The following is a 21,204-nucleotide window of genomic DNA, read 5'->3' as shown; positions in this document are numbered from 1 at the left end:
CAATGGGAGGCCGTACAGGGACCCAGGTCACACTGTGGGCTCAGCAGCAGCGTGACCAGGCGGTACGGGTGCCCATGGCCCATTTGGGGCCTGGCGGCACCTATGGGAGGCCTGTAATCTGCCAGCAACCTATGACAAAATGGAAACCAGCAGGAGTGTGAGGAGACCTCAAAGTGGCACATGGCAGAGTGGCAGCAATGGGAGGCGGTACAGGGACCCAGGTCACACTGTGGGCTCAGCAGCAGCGTGACCAGGCGGTACGGGGGCCCATGGCCCATTTGGGGCCTGGCGGCACCTATGGGAGGCCTGCAATCTGCCAGCAACCTATGACAAAATGGAAAACCGCAGGAGTGTGAGGAGACCTCAAAGTGGCACATGGCAGAGTGGGAGCAATGGGAGGCCGTACAGGGACCCAGGTCACACTGTGGGCTCAGCAGCAGCGTGACCAGGCGGTACGGGGGCCCATGGCCCATTTGGGGCCTGGCGGCACCTATGGGAGGCCTGTAATCTGCCAGCAACCTATGACAAAATGGAAACCAGCAGGAGTGTGAGGAGACCTCCAAGTGGCACATGGCAGAGTGGCAGCAATGGGAGGCGGTACAGGGACCCAGGTCACACTGTGGGCTCAGCAGCAGCGTGACCAGGCGGTACGGGGGCCCATGGCCCATTTGGGGCCTGGCGGCACCTATGGGAGGCCTGTAATCTGCCAGCAACCTATGACAAAATGGAAAACCGCAGGAGTGTGAGGAGACCTCAAAGTGGCACATGGCAGAGTGGCAGCAATGGGAGGCGGTACAGGGACCCAGGTCACACTGTGGGACCAGCAGCAGCGTGACCAGGCGGTACGGGGGCCCATGGCCCATTTGGGGCCTGGCGGCACCTATGGGAGGCCTGTAATCTGCCAGCAACCTATGACAAAATGGAAACCTGGGCTGGGGCAGGCAGAACCGCCATATCTTTATCACGTTTTTCCCAGGCCACCGAATGGCGACGCTGCATATGCTGACGCAACGCTGTAGTCCCAACATGGGCACCCTGGCCACGCTTGACTTTCTGGCCACATAGTCGACATACGGCTACGATTACTTCCTCGGGCGGCTTGACGAAAAATTGCCACACCGCCGAGTAGGAAACTTTGCCCCAGCTACTCCTCACTAGCTGAATGCTACTTCCTCCGTGCACACCGGCACCACTACTGGCCGTGGTGGTAGTCTGCAGTGGAGCTGGTGCTCTACTCCGTGTCCGTTTGCCTCCACTGACACTGCTGCCTCCTGGCAGCAGCAATGGGAGGCCGTACAGGGACCCAGGTCACACTGTGGGCTCAGCAGCAGCGTGACCAGGCGGTACGGGGGCCCATGGCCCATTTGGGGCCTGGCGGCACCTATGTGAGGCCTGCAATCTGCCAGCAACCTATGACAAAATGGAAAACCGCAGGAGTGTGAGGAGACCTCAAAGTGGCACATGGCAGAGTGGGAGCAATGGGAGGCGGTACAGGGACCCAGGTCACACTGTGGGCTCAGCAGCAGCGTGACCAGGCGGTACGGGGGCCCATGGCCCATTTGGGGCCTGGCGGCACCTATGGGAGGCCTGCAATCTGCCAGCAACCTATGACAAAATGGAAAACCGCAGGAGTGTGAGGAGACCTCAAAGTGGCACATGGCAGAGTGGGAGCAATGGGAGGCCGTACAGGGACCCAGGTCACACTGTGGGCTCAGCAGCAGCGTGACCAGGCGGTACGGGGGCCCATGGCCCATTTGGGGCCTGGCGGCACCTATGGGAGGCCTGTAATCTGCCAGCAACCTATGACAAAATGGAAACCAGCAGGAGTGTGAGGAGACCTCCAAGTGGCACATGGCAGAGTGGCAGCAATGGGAGGCGGTACAGGGACCCAGGTCACACTGTGGGCTCAGCAGCAGCGTGACCAGGCGGTACGGGGGCCCATGGCCCATTTGGGGCCTGGCGGCACCTATGGGAGGCCTGTAATCTGCCAGCAACCTATGACAAAATGGAAAACCGCAGGAGTGTGAGGAGACCTCAAAGTGGCACATGGCAGAGTGGCAGCAATGGGAGGCGGTACAGGGACCCAGGTCACACTGTGGGACCAGCAGCAGCGTGACCAGGCGGTACGGGGGCCCATGGCCCATTTGGGGCCTGGCGGCACCTATGGGAGGCCTGTAATCTGCCAGCAACCTATGACAAAATGGAAACCTGGGCTGGGGCAGGCAGAACCGCCATATCTTTATCACGTTTTTCCCAGGCCACCGAATGGCGACGCTGCATATGCTGACGCAACGCTGTAGTCCCAACATGGGCACCCTGGCCACGCTTGACTTTCTGGCCACATAGTCGACATACGGCTACGATTACTTCCTCGGGCGGCTTGACGAAAAATTGCCACACCGCCGAGTAGGAAACTTTGCCCCAGCTACTCCTCACTAGCTGAATGCTACTTCCTCCGTGCACACCGGCACCACTACTGGCCGTGGTGGTAGTCTGCAGTGGAGCTGGTGCTCTACTCCGTGTCCGTTTGCCTCCACTGACACTGCTGCCTCCTGGCAGCAGCAATGGGAGGCCGTACAGGGACCCAGGTCACACTGTGGGCTCAGCAGCAGCGTGACCAGGCGGTACGGGGGCCCATGGCCCATTTGGGGCCTGGCGGCACCTATGTGAGGCCTGCAATCTGCCAGCAACCTATGACAAAATGGAAAACCGCAGGAGTGTGAGGAGACCTCAAAGTGGCACATGGCAGAGTGGGAGCAATGGGAGGCGGTACAGGGACCCAGGTCACACTGTGGGCTCAGCAGCAGCGTGACCAGGCGGTACGGGGGCCCATGGCCCATTTGGGGCCTGGCGGCACCTATGGGAGGCCTGCAATCTGCCAGCAACCTATGACAAAATGGAAAACTGCAGGAGTGTGAGGAGACCTCAAAGTGGCACATGGCAGAGTGGGAGCTATGGGAGGCCGTACAGGGACCCAGGTCACACTGTGGGCTCAGCAGCAGCGTGACCAGGCGGTACGGGTGCCCATGGCCCATTTGGGGCCTGGCGGCACCTATGGGAGGCCTGTAATCTGCCAGCAACCTATGACAAAATGGAAACCAGCAGGAGTGTGAGGAGACCTCAAAGTGGCACATGGCAGAGTGGCAGCAATGGGAGGCGGTAGAGGGACCCAGGTCACACTGTGGGCTCAGCAGCAGCGTGACCAGGCGGTACGGGGGCCCATGGCCCATTTGGGGCCTGGCGGCACCTATGGGAGGCCTGCAATCTGCCAGCAACCTATGACAAAATGGAAAACCGCAGGAGTGTGAGGAGACCTCAAAGTGGCACATGGCAGAGTGGGAGCAATGGGAGGCCGTACAGGGACCCAGGTCACACTGTGGGCTCAGCAGCAGCGTGACCAGGCGGTACGGGGGCCCATGGCCCATTTGGGGCCTGGCGGCACCTATGGGAGGCCTGTAATCTGCCAGCAACCTATGACAAAATGGAAACCAGCAGGAGTGTGAGGAGACCTCAAAGTGGCACATGGCAGAGTGGGAGCAATGGGAGGCGGTACAGGGACCCAGGTCACACTGTGGGCTCAGCAGCAGCGTGACCAGGCGGTACGGGGGCCCATGGCCCATTTGGGGCCTGGCGGCACCTATGGGAGGCCTGTAATCTGCCAGCAACCTATGACAAAATGGAAACCAGCAGGAGTGTGAGGAGACCTCCAAGTGGCACATGGCAGAGTGGCAGCAATGGGAGGCGGTACAGGGACCCAGGTCACACTGTGGGCTCAGCAGCAGCGTGACCAGGCGGTACGGGGGCCCATGGCCCATTTGGGGCCTGGCGGCACCTATGGGAGGCCTGTAATCTGCCAGCAACCTATGACAAAATGGAAAACCGCAGGAGTGTGAGGAGACCTCAAAGTGGCACATGGCAGAGTGGCAGCAATGGGAGGCGGTACAGGGACCCAGGTCACACTGTGGGACCAGCAGCAGCGTGACCAGGCGGTACGGGGGCCCATGGCCCATTTGGGGCCTGGCGGCACCTATGGGAGGCCTGTAATCTGCCAGCAACCTATGACAAAATGGAAACCTGGGCTGGGGCAGGCAGAACCGCCATATCTTTATCACGTTTTTCCCAGGCCACCGAATGGCGACGCTGCATATGCTGACGCAACGCTGTAGTCCCAACATGGGCACCCTGGCCACGCTTGACTTTCTGGCCACATAGTCGACATACGGCTACGATTACTTCCTCGGGCGGCTTGACGAAAAATTGCCACACCGCCGAGTAGGAAACTTTGCCCCAGCTACTCCTCACTGGCTGACTGCTACTTCCTCCGTGCACACCGGCACCACTACTGGCCGTGGTGGTAGTCTGCAGTGGAGCTGGTGCTCTACTCCGTGTCCGTTTGCCTCCACTGACACTGCTGCCTCCTGGCAGCAGCAATGGGAGGCCGTACAGGGACCCATGAGAGACTGTGGACGTGGCAGCAGCATGAGGAGGCGGTACAGGGGCCCATGGCAGATTAGGGGCCTGGTAGCAGCTATGTGAGGCCCGTAATCTGCCAGCACCCTATGACAAAAAATTGAACACACCAGCAGTGTGTGAGGAGACATGAAAGTGGCACATGGCAGAGTGTGGCGATGGAGACAGCAGCAATGGGAGGCCGTACAGGGACCCATGAGAGACTGTGGACCTGGCAGCAGCATGAGGAGGCGGTACAGGGGCCCATGGCAGATTAGGGGCCTGGCAGCAGCTATGTGAGGCCCGTAATCTGCCAGCACCCTATGACAAAAAATTGAACACACCAACAGTGTGTGAGGAGACCTGAAAGTGGCACATGTTTGAGGCATGATTCATGGCGGATTTAGTCAGTTGTGTCAGGAACTGGTGGTTTGAAATCCAGACTAATCCACGCCTGATTCATTTTCACAAATGTGAGTCTCTCCACACTTTGGGTGGACAGTCGTGTCCTCCGCGGAGTTACAATACCTCCTGCCGCACTAAACACGCGCTCCGATGCCACGCTACTGGCCGGGCATGACAGCCTTTCAAGGGCAAATTCAGCTAGTTGGGGCGAAAGGTCAAGTTTCGTTGCCCAGTAGTCAAGGGTATTGTCTACCTCGGTTGGCAGGGTGCTGTCCAAGTAGGCCCAAGCCTGTTGTTTGAGGTCCTGCTCCAGGTCCACCTGATGCTGCTGCTGCTGCTGCTGCGGCTGGTTAGTAGTTTCCTCACTGCGCTGGTGAAGAAAGCTACTCATCATGGACTGCAGACTGAGGCAGCCGCTGCTGGTGGAGCTGCCACTGCTCCTACCACCCCACCCCTCCCCTGCTGCCATGGCAGCGGAACGCGAGCGCACAGGGCCCACAGTGTCTGAGGATGGACGTTGGCGCAGAAAGGCAGAGACCAACTGACTACATAGGTGGTTTTTATAGTAGGTAATTTTGGCCTCCCTCTCAGCAGGTGTGAAAAAGGCCACCATTTTTGAACGGTAGCGAGGGTCCAACAAGGTGGACAGCCAAAAGTCATCCCTCTGTCTGATGGTTATTATTCGGCTGTCGCTACGCAAGCAACCGAGCATGCTATGGGCCATTTGTGCCAAGGAATGCGAGGGACTCCCTGCCTCCATCTCCACAGCATACTGCCACGGTGCGTCTGGGTCCTCTGTCTCCTCCTCCTCTACCAGATGCTCCTGCTCCTCCACTCCTGTCCGCTGAGTGGAAAAACCACCCATTTCACTCAATAATTCCTGAGCACAAATGTCCTCCTCTACCTCCTCCTCTTCTTCCTGTCCTGCCCCCACAGGGGTCATGTGGCGTTGAGATCTGTGCGCCACGTCTACCGCACCCTGACCAGCCATTGTTAACAGCATTTGTTCCAGGACGTGCAACAGAGGAATGACGTCGTTCATCCCATAGTCCTGCCGACTCACGAATAGCGTGGCCTCCTCAAAGGGCCTGAGCAAGCGGCAGGTGTCACGCATGAGCTGCCAATGGCTGACATCGAAGTTACACAGGGGAGTACCTTTATCCGCTTGTAACATCAGGAAATCGGTGATGGCCTTTCACTGCTCGTAAAGGCGGTCTAACATGTGTAGGGTTGAATTCCACCTTGTTGCAACATCGCAGATCAGGCGATGCTGTGGAATTCCGTTCTGCCGCTGCAGCTCAAGGAGGGTGTGCTTTGCGGTGTAGGAATGGCTGAAATGCATGCAAAGTTTACGTGACATTTTAAGGATGTCTTGCAGTGGGATGGTGTATTTTAGGAACCGCTTGACAACCAGATTGAACACGTGAGCCATGCATGGCGCATGGCACAACCTTCCTTGACGCAGAGCAGACACCATGTTCTTTCCGTTGTCGGTCAACATGGTTCCGATTTTAAGTTTGCGCGGAGACAGCCATCTGTCGATTTCTCTGTTCATTACACTCAGAAGTTCCTCCCCTGTGTGACTACGTTCGCCAAGGCATACCAGGTGCAGCACAGCGTGACACCGTTGCGCCCTGCACATGTGATATGCCGGTCGGGTAATGGGACTTGGCACGGGGGTGGCGGCTGAGGACACGGCGGAAGAAGAGGTGGTAGAGGCGGACATCTTTGCTGGACCAAGGACGTGCAAACGTGGAGGCAAAAGCGTCGTGACCTGTCCAAGTTGCTGGTGCGGCTGTGCCGGCACCACGTTCACCCAGTGGGCCGTAAATGACATGTACTGTCCCTGACCGTAGTTACAGCTCCACACGTCGGCGCTGCCGTGCACTTTGGCAGAGACCGACATGCTCAAAGACTGGCCCACCATCTCTTCTACATGTGAATGCAGGGCTGGCACTGCCTTTTTGGCAAAGAAATGACGGCTTGGCACTCTCCACCGCGGCGCGGCACAAGCCATCATTTCTCGGAAAGGTGCTGAGTCCACCAGTTGGAAAGGGAGGGACTGCAGCACCAGCAACTTGGACAGGAGGACGTTCAGCTTCTGCACCGTCGGGTGCGTGCTCGCAAACTGTTGTCTCTTGGAAACGGATTCCGAGAAAGACTGCTGAAGGAATGCGAGAAGAGGAGTAGCAGGAGAAGGAGCATCTGAACGAGCGGAAGATGCCAACGAGCGACAACTCCCCTCAGCAGAGGTGTTGGAGCCTTGACTGGCTGATAGAGGGCGATTGACGTCGGGTGACGGAGCAAGTAACGGAGCGGGTGATGGAGCCGGGGCTGGGGCAGGCAGAACCGCTGTATCTTTATCACGGTTTTCCCAGGCCACCAAATGGCGACGCTGCATATGCTGACGCAACGCTGTAGTCCCAACATGGGCCCCCTGGCCACGCTTGACTTTCTGGCCACATAGTCGACATACGGCTACGTTTACTTCCTCGGGCGGCTTGACGAAAAATTGCCACACCGCCGAGTAGGAAACTTTGCCCCCGCTACTCCTCACTGGCTGACTGCTACTTCCTTCGTGCGCACCGGCACCACTACTGGCCGTGGTGGTAGGCTGCAGTGGAGCTGGTGCTCTACTCCGTGGCCGTTTGGCTCCACTGACACTGCTGCGACCCTGCTGCCTCCTGGGCAACCCACCGACTGTTTCGCTCGCTGCCAAGCTGGCACCCTCTTCTCCTGATGATGCGGAAGAAATTACCTGATGACGAGGAGGCTGCCAAGTGCGATCAACCTCCTCATCATCAATTAGGGTCTCCGCCTCACTACTAGCCCCCTCGGCTGCGTCTGGGTCAGGAGACAGACCTGTCTCTAGACCGGCTACCGAGCCACTCTCCTCGCCAGTACTTCTTCGCCTGGCTGCTGAAAAGGCGGATGTCTCCCCCCGTTCCTGACCGCCCTCTGTTAGCTCTTCCTCACTGTACAGTGGGGCTGAGCCCACAGCATGCGATACTTTGCTTGGTGAGGGAACAGCAAAGGACAGGGGCAGGTAGAGGACACGTGATTTCAGTGGGCTTGCTCCCGGGCCATGCCAACTAACCGTTGTGTCTGACGTACCCACCGACCGTTGGCTGTAGGTGTCAGAGGTGACCTGGGAAGAGGAAGACGACCGAGCCAACCAATCGATGACGGCAGGGTTGTCGGTGGAGACACGACCGCTGGATGACACCGGGAGCACTGGACTCTGGCTGCGAATAGTGCTGCCTCGACCCCTTCCTCTGCTGCCACGTCTGCTCGCTCCTAAAACATTGCCTCCTCTGCCACTCCTCTGCATGTTGTCTGACATACTCTTTAATTCAACGATTATGTGTCCCTGAGTAACAATTCTGTGTCTGTCCCTGAGTAACGATTCTGTGTCCCTCAGTAACAATTCTGTGTCTGTCCCTGAGTAAGTAACGATTCTGTGGCCCTGAGTAACAGTTCTGTGGCCCTGAGTAACAGTTCTGTGGCCCTGAGTAACAGTTCTGTGGCCCTGAGTAACAGTTCTGTGGCCCTGAGAAACAATTCTATGTCTGGCCCTGAGTAACAGTTCTGTGGCCCTGAGTAACAGTTCTGTGGCCCTGAGTAACAGTTCTGTGGCCCTGAGTAACAGTTCTGTGGCCCTGAGTAACAGTTCTGTGGCCCTGAGAAACAATTCTATGTCTGTCCCTGAGTAACAGTTCTGTGGCCCTGAGTAACAGTTCTGTGGCCCTGAGAAACAGTTCTGTGGCCCTGAGTAACAGTTCTGTGGCCCTGAGTAACAGTTCTGTGGCCCTGAGTAACAGTTCTGTGGCCCTGAGAAACAGTTCTGTGGCCCTGAGAAACAGTTCTGTGGCCCTGAGTAACAGTTCTGTGGCCCTGAGTAACAGTTCTGTGGCCCTGAGTAACAGTTCTGTGGCCCTGAGTAACAGATCTGTGGCCCTGAGAAACAATTCTATGTCTGGCCCTGAGTAACAGTTCTGTGGCCCTGAGTAACAGTTCTGTGGCCCTGAGTAACAGTTCTGTGGCCCTGAGAAACAATTCTATGTCTGGCCCTGAGTAACAGTTCTGTGGCCCTGAGTAACAGTTCTGTGGCCCTGAGTAACAGTTCTGTGGCCCTGAGAAACAGTTCTGTGGCCCTGAGTAACAGTTCTGTGGCCCTGAGTAACAGATCTGTGGCCCTGAGAAACAATTCTATGTCTGTCCCTGAGTAACAGTTCTGTGGCCCTGAGTAACAGTTCTGTGGCCCTGAGTAACAGTTCTGTGGCCCTGAGAAACAATTCTATGTCTGTCCCTGAGTAACAGTTCTGTGGCCCTGAATAACAGTTCTGTGGCCCTGAGTAACAGTTCTGTGGCCCTGAGTAACAGTTCTGTGGCCCTGAGTAACAGTTCTGTGGCCCTGAGAAACAATTCTATGTCTGTCCCTGAGTAACAGTTCTGTGGCCCTGAGTAACAGTTCTGTGGCCCTGAGTAACAGTTCTGTGGCCCTGAGTAACAGTTCTGTGGCCCTGAGAAACAATTCTATGTCTGTCCCTGAGTAACAATTCTGTGTCCCTGAGTAAGTAACGATTCTGTGGCCCTGAGTAACAGTTCTGTGGCCCTGAGTAACAGTTCTGTGGCCCTGAGTAACAGTTCTGTGGCCCTGAGTAACAGTTCTGTGGCCCTGAGAAACAATTCTATGTCTGGCCCTGAGTAACAGTTCTGTGGCCCTGAGTAACAGTTCTGTGGCCCTGAGTAACAGTTCTGTGGCCCTGAGAAACAATTCTATGTCTGTCCCTGAGTAACGGTTCTGTGGCCCTGAGAAACAGTTCTGTGGCCCTGAGAAACAGTTCTGTGGCCCTGAGTAACAGTTCTGTGGCCCTGAGTAACAGTTCTGTGGCCCTGAGTAACAGTTCTGTGGCCCTGAGTAACAGTTCTGTGGCCCTGAGAAACAATTCTATGTCTGGCCCTGAGTAACAGTTCTGTGGCCCTGAGTAACAGTTCTGTGGCCCTGAGTAACAGTTCTGTGGCCCTGAGAAACAATTCTATGTCTGTCCCTGAGTAACAATTCTGTGTCCCTGAGTAAGTAACGATTCTGTGGCCCTGAGTAACAGTTCTGTGGCCCTGAGTAACAGTTCTGTGGCCCTGAGAAACAATTCTATGTCTGTCCCTGAGTAACAATTCTGTGTCCCTGAGTAAGTAACGATTCTGTGGCCCTGAGTAACAGTTCTGTGGCCCTGAGTAACAGTTCTGTGGCCCTGAGTAACAGTTCTGTGGCCCTGAGTAACAGTTCTGTGGCCCTGAGAAACAATTCTATGTCTGTCCCTGAGTAACAATTCTGTGTCCCTGAGTAAGTAACGATTCTGTGGCCCTGAGTAACAGTTCTGTGGCCCTGAGTAACAGTTCTGTGGCCCTGAGTAACAGTTCTGTGGCCCTGAGTAACAGTTCTGTGGCCCTGAGAAACAATTCTATGTCTGGCCCTGAGTAACAGTTCTGTGGCCCTGAGTAACAGTTCTGTGGCCCTGAGTAACAGTTCTGTGGCCCTGAGAAACAATTCTATGTCTGTCCCTGAGTAACAATTCTGTGTCCCTGAGTAAGTAACGATTCTGTGGCCCTGAGTAACAGTTCTGTGGCCCTGAGTAACAGTTCTGTGGCCCTGAGTAACAGTTCTGTGGCCCTGAGTAACAGTTCTGTGGCCCTGAGAAACAATTCTATGTCTGGCCCTGAGTAACAGTTCTGTGGCCCTGAGTAACAGTTCTGTGGCCCTGAGTAACAGTTCTGTGGCCCTGAGAAACAATTCTATGTCTGTCCCTGAGTAACAGTTCTGTGGCCCTGAGTAACAGTTCTGTGGCCCTGAGAAACAATTCTATGTCTGGCCCTGAGTAACAGTTCTGTGGCCCTGAGTAACAGTTCTGTGGCCCTGAGTAACAGTTCTGTGGCCCTGAGTAACAGTTCTGTGGCCCTGAGAAACAATTCTATGTCTGGCCCTGAGTAACAGTTCTGTGGCCCTGAGTAACAGTTCTGTGGCCCTGAGTAACAGTTCTGTGGCCCTGAGTAACAGTTCTGTGGCCCTGAGTAACAGTTCTGTGACCCTGAGAAACAATTCTATGTCTGTCCCTGAGTAACAGTTCTGTGGCCCTGAGTAACAGTTCTGTGGCCCTGAGAAACAGTTCTGTGGCCCTGAGTAACAGTTCTGTGGCCCTGAGTAACAGTTCTGTGGCCCTGAGTAACAGTTCTGTGGCCCTGAGAAACAGTTCTGTGGCCCTGAGAAACAGTTCTGTGGCCCTGAGTAACAGTTCTGTGGCCCTGAGTAACAGTTCTGTGGCCCTGAGTAACAGATCTGTGGCCCTGAGAAACAATTCTATGTCTGGCCCTGAGTAACAGTTCTGTGGCCCTGAGTAACAGTTCTGTGGCCCTGAGTAACAGTTCTGTGGCCCTGAGAAACAATTCTATGTCTGGCCCTGAGTAACAGTTCTGTGGCCCTGAGTAACAGTTCTGTGGCCCTGAGAAACAGTTCTGTGGCCCTGAGAAACAGTTCTGTGGCCCTGAGTAACAGTTCTGTGGCCCTGAGTAACAGTTCTGTGGCCCTGAGTAACAGATCTGTGGCCCTGAGAAACAATTCTATGTCTGTCCCTGAGTAACAGTTCTGTGGCCCTGAGTAACAGTTCTGTGGCCCTGAGTAACTGTTCTGTGGCCCTGAGTAACAGTTCTGTGGCCCTGAGAAACAATTCTATGTCTGTCCCTGAGTAACAGTTCTGTGGCCCTGATTAACAGTTCTGTGGCCCTGAGAAACAGTTCTGTGGCCCTGAGTAACAGTTCTGTGGCCCTGAGTAACAGTTCTGTGGCCCTGAGTAACAGTTCTGTGGCCCTGAGAAACAATTCTATGTCTGTCCCTGAGTAACAGTTCTGTGGCCCTGAGTAACAGTTCTGTGGCCCTGAGTAACAGTTCTGTGGCCCTGAGTAACAGTTCTGTGGCCCTGAGAAACAATTCTATGTCTGTCCCTGAGTAACAGTTCTGTGGCCCTGAGTAACAGTTCTGTGGCCCTGAGAAACAGTTCTGTGGCCCTGAGTAACAGTTCTGTGGCCCTGAGTAACAGTTCTGTGGCCCTGAGTAACAGTTCTGTGGCCCTGAGTAACAGTTCTGTGGCCCTGAGTAACAGTTCTGTGGCCCTGAGAAACAATTCTATGTCTGTCCCTGAGTAACAGTTCTGTGGCCCTGATTAACAGTTCTGTGGCCCTGAGAAACAGTTCTGTGGCCCTGAGTAACAGTTCTGTGGCCCTGAGTAACAGTTCTGTGGCCCTGAGAAACAATTCTATGTCTGTCCCTGAGTAACAGTTCTGTGGCCCTGAGTAACAGTTCTGTGGCCCTGAGTAACAGTTCTGTGGCCCTGAGTAACAGTTCTGTGGCCCTGAGAAACAATTCTATGTCTGTCCCTGAGTAACAGTTCTGTGGCCCTGATTAACAGTTCTGTGGCCCTGAGAAACAGTTCTGTGGCCCTGAGTAACAGTTCTGTGGCCCTGAGTAACAGTTCTGTGGCCCTGAGAAACAATTCTATGTCTGTCCCTGAGTAACAGTTCTGTGGCCCTGAGTAACAGTTCTATGGCCCTGAGTAACAGTTCTGTGGCCCTGAGTAACAGTTCTGTGGCCCTGAGAAACAATTCTATGTCTGTCCCTGAGTAACAGTTCTGTGGCCCTGAGTAACAGTTCTGTGGCCCTGAGTAACAGTTCTGTGGCCCTGAGAAACAATTCTGTCTGTCCCTGAGTAACAGTTCTGTGGCCCTGAGTAACAGTTCTGTGGCCCTGAGTAACAGTTCTGTGGCCCTGAGAAACAATTCTGTCTGTCCCTGAGTAACAGTTCTGTGGCCCTGAGTAACAGTTCTGTGGCCCTGAGTAACAGTTCTGTGGCCCTGAGTAACAGTTCTGTGGCCCTGAGTAACAGTTCTGTGGCCCTGAGTAACAGTTCTGTGTCTGTCCCTGAGTAATAGTTCTGTGGCCCTGAGTAACAGTTCTGTGTCCCTAAGTAACGTTTCTGTGGCCCTAACTCTGTCCCTAATACAGCCAGCACGTCTGCCTCTCTTGAATCACTGGAGGCAAATGAAGGATTCTAAAATGGCCGCCATTTATAGCTCGACCATTACACAGTGCTGGCTGGCTGGCTGCTGATTGGCTAATGCAATCACATGTCATTAATCAATGCATTATGGGTCAGCGCGCCTTGTCCGCGCGAATTCCCAGACATCCCCGCTCCGTCGCCGCACATGTCGCCGCCATTTTCAAGAAAAATTTCGATTCGCGCGTCCGAAGTAGGCTATTTTTCGGATTCGGCACGAATCGAAATTTTTCTAATATTCGAAACGAATTCCACTTCGCCTACTTCGATTCGCTCATCTCTACTCACTGACATAGCTGACTACTGTTGGTCCTGTGTTACCTGCCAGCGAGTTGGCAAGGCAGGAGAGGTGCACAGGGCCCCATTACAACCTCTGCCTGTGATTGATGAACCTTTTAAGAGGGTGGTTGTAGACATCGTGGGCCTCTAGCCATCCCTAGCAGCTCAGGCAAACGTTATATCCTGAAAGTGGTTGACTATGCCACCCGGTATCCGGAAGCTGTGGCTCTCTCCTCCCTCCGGGCGGAAAAGGTTGCGGATGCTCTGCTGGGGATCTTCACCAGAGTGGGATTTCTGGCCGAGGTCATTAGTGATCAAGGGCCCCAGTTTGTGTCCGACCTAGTGCAAGCTCTCTGTCAGAAGATACAGATGACGCACATCATGGCCAGTCCTTACCATCCACAAACGAATGGCTTGTGCGAGCATTTCAATGGCACCTTGAAACAAATGTTGCGCACCTTTGTGGAATCCCAGGGAAAGGACTGGGAACGATATTTGCCTCATCTGCTATTCGCTTACAGAGAGGTGCCTCAGGAGTCCACAGGGTGTTCACCCTTTGATTTTCTGTACGGGCGGAGGGTGAGAGGGCCTCTGGACCTAATCCATGAGACCTGGGAGGGCAAAATTGTTGCCCCTGAGGTCTCTATGGTGGATTACGTGTTAAAATTCAGGGATAAAATGGAGACACTGGAGGGGATGGTACAGGAAAATATGGCCCAGACCAGGCAGAAGCGTTGGTATGACCGTAATGCCAGGGAGCGGACACACTACATTGGTCAGCAGGTGTATGTTCTACTTACCTTGTGGCAGAACAAACTTAAGGCTGCCTGGGAAGGCCCGTATCCCATCACCCAACCCCTGAACAATGTTACCTACTTGGTCAGGTTGGGGTAAGGGAGCAGACGGCAGAAGGCCTTCCATGTTAACATGATCAAAGCCTACCATGAGTGTACAGCCTATGTCATGCCAGTCTGCAGCCAACCGGAGCCCAAGGAGGCTGACCCCCTCCTAGAAAATGTATATTATATTATATAGGGCACGCTTGTTGGAGTCCAAACTCTGTAGCTGTAAGATTATGGTGCCAGATGGATATCAGGGATGGATGGATGGATGGGAGCAGTAACACTGAGGCAGTTCTTCTTAGAATGGAAGCAAGGCTCTAATGCAGTAACAAGAAAAAGAGAGGACGGCGCCTCTAAGTGCAGTATTGACAATTTATTTAGTAAACAATGGATAAATTATAAGATAAACAGTTAAAAAGACTCATCGTGTGGTGATTGGATCCAGGTGGGACATCCAGCCGTCCAGCAGCAAACTCTGTCTATAGGATCAGGAAGTAGAGTCCAGGATGTGCATCAAAAATGAAGCTTGGAGAGCAGAGTCAGATGCAGCAGGTGAAGGGGGCGGTAATGCATTTCGGAGCATGCTCAATAGGCTCCTTCTTCAGAGCCAGATATGTCATATGTGATGTCTGGACGTTCAGAATATCGTTCTGCATATTATCCTGCCAGTGGATAGGATGCTACATGTACCTATGGAAGGTTATTGACCCTGGTATAACTTAGGAGGGATTTTGGTTCCAGCCTGGGTCTCCACCTAAACCCCCCTCCCCAAATGAGGCGATTGGCTGCAGTAGACACCCCCTGCTGGAGGACTAGAAAAGAGCCTGTCAGGCCTGAGAGAGATAAGATGAAGAGATCTCCCTGTTAACATCAGGAACCAACTTTGGGAGAAAAGGAATCCTTTTGTTTGGACACTTGAATGCCGCTTAAACCAGGATTTCTGCAAGTATTCTACCTTCTTAAACTTCTTTCTTTATCTCTCTGTTGTGTTATTGCTCTCTGTATTTTATATATATATATTGGCTACATCTTTTTCTGTAAATATTTTTATTGCACCATTTTGACCTTTTTAGTAACAAATCCTATTTTCTGAAAGTGTTGAACTGTTTCTAAAGCTCTTTAATACAAACTAAGAATCCCTGCCTCTGAACGTCTGCATACATCTGTCTGCGGTGACAGTAGTATACAGACGATTATTCAAACATCATAGTGTTACTGCTAAAATTGCTGAGTTTCCTCCTTTGTACAAAAAGGCGGTGGTGAAAGTGTGAAGGGTTAATTGCATAATTAACCTGACCCAATAACAATCTCTCTCATGCTGCGGTACATAGATTGTGGTCCAGTGAGCTGGAAAATCTTTGTTCAGGGTGCAGCTGAGCGTGGTATTGTTATGCACATGACAGCGCGGCTTTAGATTGCCTAGTCCTTTGGTCACAAGTTGGTGAGACGGACTGGGGGTCTGACGCCATGAGCGTCACAGCCAGCCCTTCCATTTGGAGATTCAAACCGTGTGTATGGAGATGAGGAGCTCTTGTGTCCTCCCAGGGGGAGAAGGGGGGGTACATTGTGGCGTGTGAATATTATTGGTGTCCATTCACTGACATACCATCCATAGGAAGACATATGATCCATATGATGACAGTAATCTCCGCATTTTCCGGGGGTTCCTCCATTCTGATCACATGACAAACGCATCTCAGACGCCCAGCCCTCACAGCCATCCGCACACCTCGCATTCCCCCCCAGTAAGATCGTTGTGTGATGTGCGGGAAATCCCCGAATGTTTTATACTCGTCTTGTTACATTGTAACCATTATCATCCGACCTCATTATCCTGAATCCTCCTGTCTGGCTGTACGGCCTTTTATACCACCAACATCCTGAATATCTCTGGTTCTGGTCCCTTCTGGTTCTGGTCCCTTCTGCCCCTGGTCCCTTCTGGTTCTGGTCCCTTCCAGCCCTGGTCCCTTCCGGTTCAGGTCCCTTCCAGCCCTTGTCCTGTCTGGTTTTGGTCTCTTCTGGGTTCTGGTCCCTCTGGTTCTGGTCCCTTCCGGCCCCATCCAGCTCTGGTCCCTTCCGACTCTGGTTCCTTTCAGTTTTAGTCCCTTCCGGCCCTGGTCCCATCTGGTTCTGGTCTCTTCCGGTTCTGGTCCCTCCGGCCATGGTCCCTTACGGGTTCTGGTCCCTTACGGGTTCTGGTCCCTTACGGGTTCTGGTCTCTTACGGTTCTGGTCCCTTCTGGCTCTGGTCCCTCCAGGCCCTGGTCCCTCCCGGTTCTGGTCCCTTCTGGCCCTGGTCCCTTCCAGTTCTGTTTCCTTCCAGTTCTGGTCCCTCCGGTTCTGGTCCTTTCCGATCCTGGTCCCTTCTGGTTCTGGTCCCTTCCCGGGACATTATCGTTTAGATTATACACAGTGTGTAATATAATGGTGGTCCTTCCATAGCACACCCTGTGGGGGCTGCCGGTCACTGCTATACACAGCCTGATATCTGAATGCAGGAGGTGTGCAGGACTCCCACCTCCCTTCTCACGACTCACATTATCTCATTATCCAGGAGAATGAGCCAGGTCCTAGAAGCCATTTCTTTGAAACAAGAGTTATTCGTTTCGATGATAAAACCATGAAAGGATTGAAGAAAGCCATGGACTCGAAGAACCGGAGCCACCAACTCTGTGTTTTGGAATGATATCGATCATAAAACCAGTGTGACCGGGGGACCACTATGGTAAGATGAATATATATCGTATACAGAGGGGGGGGTATGTGTGTTATTGTCACGGATTCCCCCCCACACCATGCCCACAGCGACTAGCTAACCGAGGCGCGCACGTGCGGCCGTGACTTGGGGTAAGAGGGAATAAAGGGGACTTAACTATGAATATATAAGACCGACCGTGATACCTTTTCACAGCACTACCTCTTGGCCACCACCAGAGGGAGACTCCACTCCAATCCAGATGGCTGACCACACACTGGCAGATACAAATCTTATATACAATCTGGTGCACTGATTAGAGTTGAGGAGCAGCTTAGTAATCGCACCCTTCTAGAGTCCCTCCAGCTATCCTACAGCTTGAACCCCGGTGTTATCACCCTTCCACTGTCCACACACCCCCACACCAGACACACCACAAAAGGTAGCCTGCCACCACCCAGCAGTTTATCCGCAGAACGGTCTGCTGAGACACCCCACACACACAGATCTCCGTCTGGCTGATCTGTTACCTTTACAGTCTGCACGCAATCTGCCCACACACAGTGCAATTGCATACAGATTGGCAATGAGCTTGACCGAGCGTATAAAGGCACTAAAATACAATACAATCTAATCTCTCCAATCTAATCTCTCTGAAGATATGATACACAGAAGTCACTTATTAATTTTATGATTTAATTTCCAGAAAGTGGGCGGAGCATAAAATATGTACAACGTACAAAAAGTTACAGAAAATACAAATAATACAAGAAGACACACAAATGACTATTCACTATAAAATAAAAGGGAATAAAAAACAGAGATAAAACTTTTACCGAGATCTATCCTGCGACTTGGAGCAAGTCAGAGAAAGTCAGCAATCTGTTAGTCAATCGAACCAGCTCTGTACGAATCACAAATGTCCCAATGTCCTGGTACTCAATTTACGGGGATATGGACGTAGGTGGGACATTAGTCCTCGGCTAATTGACCCTGGGGGGGTGTTCTTGTACCCACCCACCGGATATTTTGGGTGCCAAATTGCCCAAGGTCAATCGGACTAAGATCGGCTTGAAACACCAAGTCGGGGATTGGATTTCCGACACCAGCACATCAGTCGGATCGTGACAGTACCAATCACTGTTCGACTGTCACACTCCAGCGCCACATAACCATTTCCTGCATTTTCCTTGCATTCTACCTAAACCACAAATACGGTTTTTATATGTCGCTGTGACACACAGAGTGCCCTATCAGAGGGGAGTATTTTTATCTCTCTGCAACTAATATTTTAGCTTTTATGAGAGATGAAACATTTCCTTTGATGTATGGAGACACTTTTACAGCTCCCAATGTCAGAGAGACAATCTGTCTGCAGCCATTTCCTTCCAACAGGTTTCCCCAGAAGGTGACAAATCTTATTAGCCCCCCCGAGGTGTCACTTCCAGAGGAAGCCGGGCTTTTCAGATGCTAATTGATGACCATCTGTGTCTGAGTACCTCTGACTGAATATTTCTTTACTGACAAGGCATGCAACTACGTTTGTGATTACATATTGCTACTGATCACATCTTATCTACTCAAATCTGTACATTTATGTCACATTTTTATACAGAGGGTGGGGGGTATGTGTGTTATATACAGTCATGGCCGAAATTGTTGGCACCCTTGATATTTCTCCAGGAAATCATGTATTTCTCACGAAACGTATTGCATTAACACATGTTTTGCTATACACATGTTTATTCCCTTTGTGTGTATTGGGACAAAACAAAAAAAGGGAGGAAAGAAAGCAAATTCGACATAATGTCACACAAACCTCCAAAAATGGGCTGGACAAAAGTATTGGCACCCTTTCACAACTGCGGATAAATAAGAATGTTACAAGCATGTGATGCTCCTGTAAACTCACCTGGGGCAAGTAACAGGTGTGGGCAATATAGAAATCACACCTGAAAGCAGATAAAAAGGAGAGACGTTCACTTAACCTTTGCATTGTGTGTCTGTCTGTGCCACACTAAGCATGGACAACAGAAAGAGGAGACGAGAACTGTCTGAGGACCTGAGAACCAAAATTGTGGCAAAATATCAACAATCTCAAGGTTACAAGTCCATCTCCAGAGAACTAGATTTGCCTTTGTCCACAGTGCGCAACATTATCAAGAAGTTTGCAACCCATGGCACTGTAGCTAATCTCCCTGGTCGTGGACGGATGAGGAAAATTGATGAAAGATTGCAACGCAGAATAGTCCGGATGGTGGATAAGCAGCCCCAAACATGTTCCAAAGACATTCAAGCTGTCCTGCAGGCTCAGGGAGCATCAGTGTCAGCGCGAACTATCCGTCGACATTTAAATGAAATGAAACGCTATGGCAGGAGACCCAGGAGGACCCCACTGCTGACACAGAGACATAAAAAAGCAAGACTACAGTTTGCCAAAATGTACTTGAGTAAGCCAAAAGCCTTCTGGGAAAACGTCTTGTGGACAGATGAGACCAAGATAGAGCTTTTCGGTAAAGCACATCATTCTACTGTTTACCGAAAACGGAATGAGGCCTACAAAGAACAAAACACAGTACCTACGGTAAAATATGGTGGAGGTTCAATGATGTTTTGGGGTTGTTTTGCTGCCTCTGGCACTGGGTGCCTTGACTGTGTGCAAGGCATCATGAAATCTGAGGATTACCAAAGGATTTTGGGTCGCACTGTAGGGCCCAGTGTCAGAAAGCTGGGTTTGCGTCCAAGATCCTGGGTCTTCCAGCAGGACAATGACCCCAAACATACGTCAAAAAGCACTCAGAAATGGATGGCAAAGAAGCGCTGGAGAGTTCTGAAGTGGCCAGCAATGAGCCCAGATCTAAATCCCATTGAACACCTGTGGAGAGATCTTAAAATTGCTGTTGGGAAAAGGTGTCCTTCCAATAAGAGAGACCTGGAGCTGTTTGCAAAGGAAGAGTGGTCCAAAATTCCGGGTGAGAGGTGTCAGAAGCTTATTGATGGTTATAGGAAGCGACTGATTTCAGTTATGTTTTCCAAAGGGTGTGCAACCAAATATTAAGTTAAGGGTGCCAATACTTTTGTCCAGCCCATTTTTGGGGTTTTGTGTGACATTATGTCATATTTGCTTTTCTGCCTCTGTTTTATATTTGTTCCAATACATACAAAGGGAATAAACATGTGTATAGCAAAACATGTGTTAATGCAATACCTTTTTTGTGTGAAATACTTGATTTTCAGGAAAAATATCAAGGGTGCCAACAATTTCGGCCATGACTGTACAGAGGGGGATGTATGTGTGTTATATACAGAGGGTGGGCGGTATGTGTGTTATATACAGAGGGTGGGCGGTATGTGTGTTATATACAGAGGGTGGGGGGGGGTATATGTGTGTTTTATACAGAGGGTGGGGGGGTATGTGTGTGTGTTTTATACAGAGGGTGGGGGGTATGTATATACAGAGGGTGGGGGGGGGTGTGTGCTATATACAGAGGGTGGGGGGTGTGTGTGTGTGTTTTATACAGAGGGTGGGGGGTATGTGTGTGTGTTTTATACACAGGGTGGGGGGTATGTGCGTTATATACAGAGGGTGGGGGGGGTATGTGCGCTATATACAGAGGGTGGGGGGGGTATGTATATACAGAGGGTGGGGGATATGTATATACAGAGGGTGGGGTGGTATGTATGTTATATACAGGGGGGGATGTATATACAGAGGGTGGGGGGGTATGTATGTTATATACAGGGGGGGATGTATATACAGAGGGTGGGGGGGTATGTATATACAGAGGAGGTGATTGGCTAGTACTGAACAGTTGATTCCTTTCCTCTCGTAGGTTCGGTTACCCGGATCCGGATTATCTGCGCGGTGTGCGGGAGGAGCTCAGAGCAAAGGGAATCGAGTGAATATCCGGAGTCGGGTGTGTCTCCTCCCTGATGAATGAAGATCAGAGACTGGTGGGCGGAGTTGGGTGTGGCTGCAATGATCCTGTCTTCTGATCACATCCTGTTCTGTATTTGGACGCATGACATTATCTTTAATATAATATAATGAATTTATTATTAATGATCGGTGTGGGGGAGGGGAGGGGGGCAGATCTTCCTCAGGGGGATCCTCTGGTAATCTTGTCCAATGAATGATGGCGAGCGCTGTGACAGAGATATTAATCGTCTAATAAATGGGCCGTATATCAGTGTCTGCCGGTGATTTCTCACGAAGTAAACATGCCAAATGATAAATTATAGGAAAAGTAAATTCCAAATCTGAGAAGAATCCACGTGCAGCTCCAGAGGGAACAACTGTAACACCGGGGGAGGGGTGGGGGGGGGGCGACTGTCTGGGAATCCCACCCCAGACACAACTGTCGGGGAGCCTCTGTGCTCACACATGAACCGTTCCTATGATAAAATATTTTCAGCTTTTTTTATTTTTA

The 21,204-nt window shown here is 52.0% G+C and overlaps 1 protein-coding gene across 2 annotated transcripts in view; it reads left to right on the top strand.

Moving 5' to 3' along the window:
* The window catches only part of LOC149437073 (uncharacterized), a 51,863-nt gene extending 30,897 nt beyond the window's left edge, over positions 1 to 20,966 (top strand). Inside the window, exons 3-4 of one of the 2 annotated variants that reach the window (XM_089661160.1) lie at positions 16,634 to 16,804; positions 20,608 to 20,966. In XM_089661160.1, the coding sequence (XP_089517286.1) occupies positions 16,634 to 16,765 (132 nt within the window). In that variant the 3' untranslated portion in view covers positions 16,766 to 16,804; positions 20,608 to 20,966. The remainder of the gene's footprint in view (positions 1 to 16,633; positions 16,805 to 20,607) is intronic. The other variant, XM_089661161.1, reaches the window with a different exon arrangement.
* Positions 20,967 to 21,204: the final 238 nt, after the last annotated feature.

Source organism: Staurois parvus, unplaced genomic scaffold, assembly GCF_062004578.1.
Source record: "Staurois parvus isolate SC_StPar_1 unplaced genomic scaffold, SC_StPar_1.0 ptg001318l, whole genome shotgun sequence".
Taxonomy (NCBI): domain Eukaryota; kingdom Metazoa; phylum Chordata; class Amphibia; order Anura; family Ranidae; genus Staurois; species Staurois parvus.
Note: the sequence above shows the minus strand (reverse complement) of the source record. Positions and strands in the feature narration are given on the sequence as shown.